This window comes from Leptinotarsa decemlineata, unplaced genomic scaffold, assembly GCF_025532065.1.
Source record: "Leptinotarsa decemlineata unplaced genomic scaffold, Ldec_3_MD MMD2_tig00000133_RagTag_RagTag, whole genome shotgun sequence".
In the NCBI taxonomy this organism is placed as follows: Eukaryota; Metazoa; Arthropoda; class Insecta; order Coleoptera; family Chrysomelidae; genus Leptinotarsa; species Leptinotarsa decemlineata.
The window spans coordinates 3,910,370-3,918,184 of NW_027412542.1; the positions used below are offsets into that span (position 1 = coordinate 3,910,370).

The 7,815-nt window shown below is 32.2% G+C and overlaps 1 protein-coding gene across 2 annotated transcripts; it reads right to left on the reverse strand.

Annotated features, from left to right (window-relative positions):
• Positions 1 to 617: 617 nt before the first annotated feature.
• On the reverse strand, positions 618 to 6,528 carry LOC111508080 (solute carrier family 35 member E1 homolog). 2 transcript variants are annotated; one of them, XM_074172575.1, is made up of 4 exons: positions 6,174 to 6,528; positions 4,385 to 4,719; positions 3,211 to 3,450; positions 618 to 1,906 (listed from the first exon to the last, which is right to left on the reverse strand). In XM_074172575.1, the coding sequence occupies exons 1-4, from the start codon at positions 6,496 to 6,498 to the stop codon at positions 1,676 to 1,678; spliced, it is 1,131 nt and encodes a 376-aa protein (XP_074028676.1). In that variant the 5' UTR covers positions 6,499 to 6,528; the 3' UTR covers positions 618 to 1,675. The 2 variants fall into 2 exon arrangements, with proteins under 2 accessions (XP_074028676.1, XP_074028677.1); XM_074172576.1 differs by lacking the exon at positions 6,174 to 6,528 and adding an exon at positions 5,545 to 5,697.
• Between the last annotated feature and the right edge of the window lie 1,287 nt (positions 6,529 to 7,815).

Sequence of the window (7,815 nt, forward strand, 5' to 3'; positions counted from 1 at the left end):
AATTCAAATGATTCTAACTGTTTTTTGAAACTTCATTTGAAAAATCGAGATAAATATTGGAATAACACTTTTGAAACATTTTTTTAATAATATATATCTCTGGTATAAAATTAATATATTTAAAAAACTTTCCTCATGTCAGAACAAACATTATGTCTTTCCATAAGTGTTTCACTAACCAAGTTATCATAGCCAGAAAAAAATGTTTATCATCTCCTGATGCCGCTAACTTGGTCAGCAAAATGTGCGTCGAGAGACAGTATTTTTGTTCTGGTGAGGGAAAAGTGTTTTCAATAGAAAAATATACAACTTCATACTCTGTGTCCTATTTATACATAAGTATGTAACTTTTAACAAAAGAAAACTTGTCGTGTCACGAAGTGTTCTGGCGATGCATTGAATTTATTGGAGCCTCCGGAGACACCCTACATTTTGTTTTATGAGAGAGAGGACATTGTTAGATCAAGATCTTCAGATGATGTGGTGCTGCAGGTTTTACCGGGTTTTCCTGCAGCTGAAAAAGCAAATGCGCCACTGGAATCAATGAAGTCACCCCGGAGCGCCAATTAATTTTTATTGTTGTATTTATTTTATTTTTAAAATAATTAAATATCTAAAATATATTTCAATGTTAATTAGAAATTTGACAATTAGACTTCAATTTTGTCAGGTTGTTTATGTTGCCATGGTAACTTTGATACACATTTTTAGGAGTTGAATTTAAACATGCTAAGGCATACTCTGAAATAAGTGTTTGAAGGAAACTCCCGTGAATAAATGCACCCAAATGTGACAGGTAAAGCATATGGTATACTATATTATGTAAACACCTTTTCTCCCTGCAAAGGTCGAGAATGTATTGTAAAATTCACCTAGTCAAGGATAAGTCCCCAGGTTTTCCTATTGACATTTTGATTCTCCGTTTTTAAAATAAAATATTAATAGATTTCCTCATTCTTCCTAGGAAGGCTTTTGGTTGCTTCTTTGAGTCAACCTTTCTTTCATGTATAAGATGACAGACACTGTCAAAATTCAAGTAATCTTTTGTATATACTTCCAAAGTACAATTAACATTTTTGGGATATTTTTCGCATGTTTGGCTGTAGAAAAAATCTTCAAATTTGTTCAAATCTTACATGACTTTCTGAAAACTGAATATTCATTGCTGTAAACAACCTCTTTGGTGGATTGGTGAAAAACCCTCAATTTATATTCAGAATTAAAATTATTAATGAATTTTTGTTTTGAATATTTTCGATTTTCAATATTTTTAAATTTCGATATTTTGCCTTTGAAATTTTGGTTGATATTTCTTTGGGGCCCATACAGGTGAGTAATTTATTACTCTCTATCGACACCAAATAGACTAGTTATTAATCAATCAAAAATATATGACCGCTGAAAAACTCTTGCCCGATTTCTGAATTTTCGGAAATTTGACAACCATTTAGAATGCTTTCATTACTTTTATCCCGATTACTTTTGAACATCTCTTATGAAACTCAATATTTTTGTAATTTGTGCTGAAAGAGATTTTGGTCAAACATACCTCATAGCACTAAAATCTTAAAGAGGATTAGATATAAGACAGTAAAGATAATTTCAAAATATCAATCAACAGATCATCCCAACAAATGGCTTCAGTACAGGAAACGGTAAAAATATCTGGAAATTTTCAAACAAACAACAGATTTCCTTTATTACGTATCGGAGTAAAATCTAATTTTTCATTATGTGAGCGACCTGATACTGTTCCATTAGTATACGGATAAGATTTTCCAACTGCATTTCCATTAGACATTCCATTGCTCAACGGGTAAATTATATTGTTTCTCTCTCGCCAAGTTTCACGAGTGTAAGGTAACACTGTTTGTTTGTTTTCTGCCTGCTTTTGATCATATTTTGCCTGAAAATATTGTTCCATCAGAAAATTACGGTTTTTGTAAATGAATTGACAACTAAATTCAAATGAGAGGTTAAGACTTGCATCATCCAACAAGATTGAAAATATTGAAATGTAGAAGAGAAATGAAATACAAATAGGAAGTGAATCTAAAAAGATATGAATAATAAAAGATACTATTTCCATGGCAAATTTTGAAAGAAACTGAACGATTACAAGATAAAATCAACTGTTATTAATGGTGTGATGGGAACTAACTGATACTTGAAATTCCATTATGAATTTTCCAAGAAATGCACTTCAATGTGAGATTTCCACTTGAAAGTTTATAAAACCGCGACACATGTTTCGCTAAGTAATAGCATCTTCAGGATTCAAGTGAAAATCTCACATTGAAATTGACAAATCATACTCGTGTGCCCCTATACGCATTGTAGGATAATGATAATAATGAAAGTTTGACTTTCTCTGTTGAAAACATCTATTTATCTATTAATTTCCATAAAATTATATTCAAGCAGATTGACAGCATTGTCCTGTCATCTGAAGTAAAAGTCAGCTCATGTATGTACATGATGAGTGCATCTTTTTGGAAAAGGTCTGCATCAAGTTATCGTTTTGTAATAGTATGGTGAATTTTTAATATTTTCAAAAACTTCTATATAATAATCCATTACAAGACAACTTCATTTGAACTTGTAAAAAAATTGATGAAAAAAAAAAGAATGCTGAACTTTTTTGAATGCATCACATGACTCATTCTCATCAGTTTCAGTTGAGAACATCAAATGATGCAATATTTTCCTTTCTATAAAAGCACATTTCCATAAAAGTAGGCACTAAATTCTCAGAAATAGCATTGAATTAAAAGGAAAACATTGCTGTCAAGGTTCTGATTCTATATATTTTATCATCATTTTTCCTCATATCTTCATATTCCCGTACTCCACTGCAAGAGACAGATTAAGGCAAAAACGTCACAGTCATTTTGGAGAATTTAGTGCCTATTATTTTGGAATTATGGTATAGAACAGGCAATCTTTATCTTCATTCAAATGATGGTGAGACGATATCGATATCAAATGACTTATTCAGAGTGGCTTGTTTTGACGATAACACACTCTATACTCAGTTTTTCAGTATTACTTTCAGTGGTGATAACTGAACAATCAGGCCACATTTCAGGTGACTCCCTCTTAGTTAGTTCTGATAGGCAGTAAGTTTTAGCTTTGAATGAACCAATTAAATACAGAAATCAGGTGTTGAAAACATGAAAACCTATTTAAATGTACTTGAAATAAACTTACCTTATTATAGCATAGGACCCCAGCTATAGCAAGAACCATACCAAAAATATTAGTGCCGGTAACAGGATTTCCCAAAATAAATAATGAGACACCAATCACAAATATTCTTTTACTAGCATTAGCAACAGCATAAGTTAATGGTGTCACCAATGAGAGAACACTAAAAGCTATTATATTTTGAAACCAATTAAGTACACCATCAGCCAACAGGAGAGCACAAACTCTGTAATTATGATGAGTCTGAAAAGTTAAAATTCATTACAGTGACTGCCCTAATTCTTCTCATTTACATTTTTCGAATATCCCGTATGTTTTATGAAGATTTTCAAATGCAAAAAATTGTACTAAAAAATATTATTGGTTTATGTTGCGTACATGAGTTTACTCTTGTACACTGAAGTAAACCAAAATAGACGTAGTAGATGAAAGTAAAAGTGATGACATCTTCCCCTTCGAAGAAGACATCTACAGGATCAACAGAAGACTCAATAAATGAATATCGATAATAAACGAGGCTCCACAAGTCGGTCTGTTACAAAGTAATGCTTCGACATCAATCGCCGAACGAGACTTGTCCTCTGTCTGTCACTGCAGCTGTCAATATAAGGTAACAAGATGAACTTGGGATTCAACAACAGACATCGCTATTTCGGCCCACCAAGTTCTCATTGGTGCTGCTAGGCTGAACCACTCAACTGTTCAAAAAAGAACAATACCATGAAGACCTGTATTCAGACCTGTATTTCAGGTGTGTTTTGAATCAAGCTATGTTAAGACGTTAGAAAATCAGCTTAGGGGCAACAATACATTTTTAGTATTATGTATTGATGATAATCTCTCCTTATAAAATCATATTCCAAATTTATGCAGGAAACTATAATTGAGATTTCTCATTCTCTTTTGCTCACTAACAATTGCATTTCGCTGATTAACAATTGCATATCAACAATACTATAATTATAATGGTTGAAGAATATATTATGCAAGCTAGCTTCGAAAATTCAGGCAGGCCGACCATAAAAGTTTTCAGGCAATAGTTTGTACAGTTTAATATCCTATATTCAATGAATTCTTTTCAATACGTTTGATCTGAGGAGATTTCAATATATTTCAGAAGCTCTCGTTATAAAATTATTCACTCGATTTCAAAATGATTTACTCAAATTAGACTTACCACTGATTTGTCAGCCAGCAGATTGAATAAATCCACAAAAATCCATACAGGAATAAACATAAACAGGGCCAGCCTGCCTAGAATGTGTAACAATCTTAGATGATGAATTTTAGTATCTTGAAGTACTTTTTTTGAAAATATATGTTGCAATGAGAATCCCCCCGTAGCTGCTAAGGCACTGCCTAAGCCGATTATGTCGAAACTCAATTCTGTATATGTGGCAACAGAAACTCCGGCAATTATTGGAAACAAACTTAAATAAACTTTGAATGTTTGTTTTTCACCAATGATTATCCTAGAGAGTATCACAGTAAAAAGTGGCATTGTTGCTTTCACTGAAAAATAAAAAGAGTCATATTAATCAATGAATAAAAACAATGAATTCAAATGAAAATTCTTTATATGTCTATCTCTAGTTGTATACTTTATAGAATACGGTTTTCGTTAGAACACAAAAAAAGATTTCATAATTGCTCTTTTAGGATATTTTGATGCCTAGCATAAAAGCTCAATACAGGACCGTGTAGAAGATTCCAATCTATCTTATGGTAAAGATAACTGTTAAGAAGGGCAAAGTATAATATATAATAGTAATAATGAAATTTTCCAATTCTGGCCTGTATAAGGAATAAACCTGCGATGCTGCTCAGAAATAATTCGATCAAGAATTATTTGTGTAGTTATAGTTAGTGTTTTTGAGGTGGTTCTTTTAATAGTGCAAGATATGTGAGGTTCATGACTACCACTCTGAACAACTTCTTAGATGAATTTCATCTGATAAATGGACACAACTTGTTTTACAGTAGTTTGGAGCACCTGCTCGTAATCGTAGAGGGACGTAACAGTTTCTGGCGGTATTGTTAAATAATAAATAAGTAGAAACTCAACGTGAGGTTATTTGAAATGTAAAATTCATAATGAAAGCTATGCTGAAGACTGATGACAGGAAATAAAAAAATCATCAGCTGTCGACGACAGGACCTTGCTGGGAAGTCTACAACACTACAAAAATGTACTGAAGGGAAGGATGGCGTTTTTGAGCACAAACTCAGGAGAGATTAACCATTTTTTTTTCATATTCACACAGTATATGTATCTCAGTGTTTGAGAAAACAAAAATAAATAATTCTTAAGAAATGTTCTAAAAACATGTGGATTACCTTTCTTTTAATATACAATTTTAGATATTGATAATTTCACTGTTTGACCTTTCCCATGATTTTCAGCTAGCATTGTTAATTAGATGATATGCACATTGGCTTTAATTTAGATAACATATGGAGGTTTCATCATGATTTCACATTTTGTATTCACCTTCACCAGCTTTATCAATTTGAATTTGTGTTATCTTATTTCCATTTCATTTCTTTTAAAGTTTCGTTTAATGTGCTAGATTAGAAATGCAGATTCAACCTTATTCAAAACTATATTTATTCAAGTATCAAAAGATTAATTTACGCTAAGTACTAATACTAGGTACTACACTACCTCAGGACTTGTGTTACAAGGCTCTTGCAAATGGCTATTTGATTCTTCTCTTGATTTTCCTAAATATGTATTTAGAATAAATTTATTACCCTACTAAGACCTGAATGTATCTATACCAAACAGCTGTCAGACTAGGCAGAAACACCAATAAGTACATGCAATCGGTTCATAAAAGAGGCTGTTATAAAGCTGATTCACCACCGAAATAAAATCACTATATTTGTAGGTATATGCTAGGGGAAGATACCAAAATTTCTCATTTTATAACCTAAAAAGTGAAAGTGAAAATCCTTGTACTGACCTGTGTGAGCGTATGAAACTGGAACCTTCCATATGCTTACATGTGAAAAAACTGAGGCTACGAATTTTCCAAAAGCCAATGGAATAATTAACCTACAGTAGTAATTCCAAGGAATATCTACATATTTCCTAACACCCCACAGATTGAAAAATGGTCCACTTAAAACTGTTATAGATAGTAACTGGACCATTGTCATCGTTAGGGGGTAAGGAAATTCATTGAGTACAGTTTTACCGATGACATTATTAGTAGAACTCACTGCATACCATAATATACATAAAATAAATACTTTACATATTTCCCTAGTTTGTTTTCGGTCAGCCATGCTGGCAACTGACGACTTGACAACTTGTCAATTCGTTAAGCGCGGTTGCCACTTTACCAGGTAGTTTTTAGCGTCGTTCGCAGTTGATATCCTTCAGGAATTGCCTCTAGAGAAAAGAAATAGCTTAGAAACGCGTATAGATATTATTATAATTTCCAATATAGCACTAGTAGTTTACTCTTGATGAAAAAAATATCAAATATAAAATAAGAAAAGTTATTTGCGAATTATCATTATTGATTGATGCGTACTTTTACTGGATTGTTCTGATTGGTCCACATTGTTGACAGTGGAATTGACAATGGACTATTGACGGAACACGAAACTGAATATTTTTTGACATGTTTGTTAAAATTGTTATACCGTCAATATTACTCTTGACCTTTCTTTAATATAAATAGTTCTAGTTACTATCCTGAGTTCGGTTGAAATAAACCTAATCATTGACAGAAAATTAGGTAAAGTACTCAACCGGTATCAAAAAATTATTTCATCTATAGAAACTGTCAGGTTTCCCATAGAGCACACACTACATATATATTTAATAACTGCCATTACTTTCTCTTATGTCAATCGTCAATATCATGAAACAAACTGTCAGGTTGAGTTGGTTTTTAGCGACTACTTACAACAGAAACCTATCATATCAGCGAATAACTGGAGATTTGGGATAAACTTTAACAATGTATCTCAAAGAGCTCAATTTTCGACATTATGTAAATAGATTCACAATGTAAATTGTCGAAATTTAGGGCCTAAAGTTTGTTGGTGTTCTTCGTCATTTGAAGTCACTTATCATTAGTCAATTCAAAGATGAGATCGCAGTTGTTTTGTAACACTACGGAATTTCAAAAACAATCCTGGCATTTTTCGATTAGAAACTAAAGTCAATCAAATACATAAACGACTGTGCTACGGTGGTGGTGCTATTGACAAGTATAGTAAAATACGTTTTGTTGTGAAACGTTTAGAAATATTTCAAATCACATTGATATAGATTCCATGGATTCCAAACTTTGATGAAGAATAGTCTTGAATCCCTTGGTAAGAACTGTCGAGAATCGAATCCCAGATGTCAAAAATTTGTCAATAATCATTTGGTGTTTACGACAGTAAAGTCGCTATTGTACTAAATTGATTTTTCCATTCGAAAAATATATTTTGAATATTCATTTAAAAATTATATTTGCATATATTATTGAAATATAAGCCTCGGAATTGAAGGAGGAGGAGATGTAGCAGTAGAAATAAGCCACACATTGCTCAAAAGTTTTGATACATGTTCAATAATTTTTCAATGAATTATTTTTAATCCTT